Below are 1,286 nucleotides of genomic sequence, written 5' to 3'. Positions count from 1 at the left end.
ACTGTCCCTTATTACCCCATTTGACCCTACTGTGTTTCAAGCATTGGAAGTTGCAAACAAATTTACTAACTGCCTGATCTACAAAGAACAGAAAATTTAAATATTTTGATTATTGTCTGACAGATTTGGTACCTTAATATCAGAATTTTGTCACTGCCTTAATACCGGTAGTATTAATGATTTCCAATGGCTTAGAAGCATCAAGAGTTAACAAACTTTAGCACAATCAATGTGCTGTATATTTTAACCTGATTACTTTTTTCTGTTAGATCACAGAAAAGTAGAGAACTCTTTATCCCAATTGCAAGAAATGTGAAAATTTTTCCAAATATTGAAATTGAAATATTGTAAGTTCATAAAGTTGGTAATGGATGGGTTTGTCCCAGAAGCGCAAGCATTACTTGAGCTTGAAGATAATGCTGGTAGCAACCCAAGCAGAGACAATTATGTGAGTCCACTGGCTTTATCCCAACCCACTCTTCCCATCCAGCATTATGATCCAGCAGGCACCTACAGGACTCCTCATAAACCTTCAGCCAAAAAGAATTATGGCGGATATTGTGAAATTTGTAATCTGAGAGTGAGTGCTTCATCTTTTATGTCTTATGGTAAACATACCTATATGATGTTACTCTTTTCTCTTTTTTTTTATCACAAGGTTTTAATATGAATTAGGGTCCTTCCTCATCACAATAAATTGTTGAGACTTTCTTAGATACTGTACCCTGTCTTGACATTTTTAATGCAAGTTACTTTGAATCTGGAAAAATCTGTTACTTCTCACTGTAAAATACTATTTCAATATTTTCATCATATTCAGCACTAATGGATGCTGACTTCAGCATTAATGAATTTCTCTTCTTGATGTTGCTGTGCAATACAGACCATTTACATACATTAACATAGTGACTAGAAATAGGCTTATTTGCTTCATTACAATCAAGGGTAGATCTTACTTGTTATACTATACCTTGAAGGAATATTACTACTAAATCATTTAATTAACGCAGTATAATATTGAAATTTTATCATTGTTGTTCCTATTCCCAATGTAATATATTCATTTGTTGTACAGCTCAACTCTTACACACAATCCAAGAGTCATTATGAGGGCAAACCTCATGCCAAGAAAGTCAAGGCCGAGCAGAAGAGGAAGGAGTCTCTCTCATCAGACGGCACTACTGACAATGCTCCCCCTCCTTGTAAAAAGGTGTCTTTAATTATCAGTACTGGTACTCCCTTTAAACCTCCGGCCCTCTCATGCAGCATTTTGTAGCTATTGAATA

The 1,286-nt window shown here is 35.1% G+C and overlaps 1 protein-coding gene across 1 annotated transcript; it reads left to right on the top strand.

Annotated features, from left to right (window-relative positions):
* Positions 1-208: 208 nt before the first annotated feature.
* On the top strand, positions 209-1,276 carry LOC108679782 (zinc finger protein 385C-like). Its single transcript, XM_018168506.2, has 2 exons — positions 209-580; positions 1,076-1,276. The coding sequence occupies exons 1-2, from the start codon at positions 368-370 to the stop codon at positions 1,274-1,276; spliced, it is 414 nt and encodes a 137-aa protein (XP_018023995.1). The 5' UTR covers positions 209-367.
* The last annotated feature ends 10 nt before the right edge of the window (positions 1,277-1,286 follow it).

The sequence above is a fragment of the Hyalella azteca genome, unplaced genomic scaffold (assembly GCF_000764305.2).
Source record: "Hyalella azteca isolate HAZT.00-mixed unplaced genomic scaffold, Hazt_2.0.2 contig5127, whole genome shotgun sequence".
Classification (NCBI taxonomy): domain Eukaryota; kingdom Metazoa; phylum Arthropoda; class Malacostraca; order Amphipoda; family Hyalellidae; genus Hyalella; species Hyalella azteca.
The sequence above is the reverse complement of the archived record's forward strand: the minus strand, read 5'-3'. Positions and strand labels throughout refer to the sequence as shown.

Bases quoted from the DNA above. Each gene is read 5' to 3' on its own strand.
- LOC108679782 (XM_018168506.2), top strand. From the start codon at position 368: ATGGATGGGTTTGTCCCAGAAGCGCAAGCATTACTTGAGCTTGAAGAT. The intron at 581-1,075 runs GTGAGTGCTTCA...TTTGTTGTACAG, and splicing joins GTGAAATTTGTAATCTGAGA to CTCAACTCTTACACACAATC.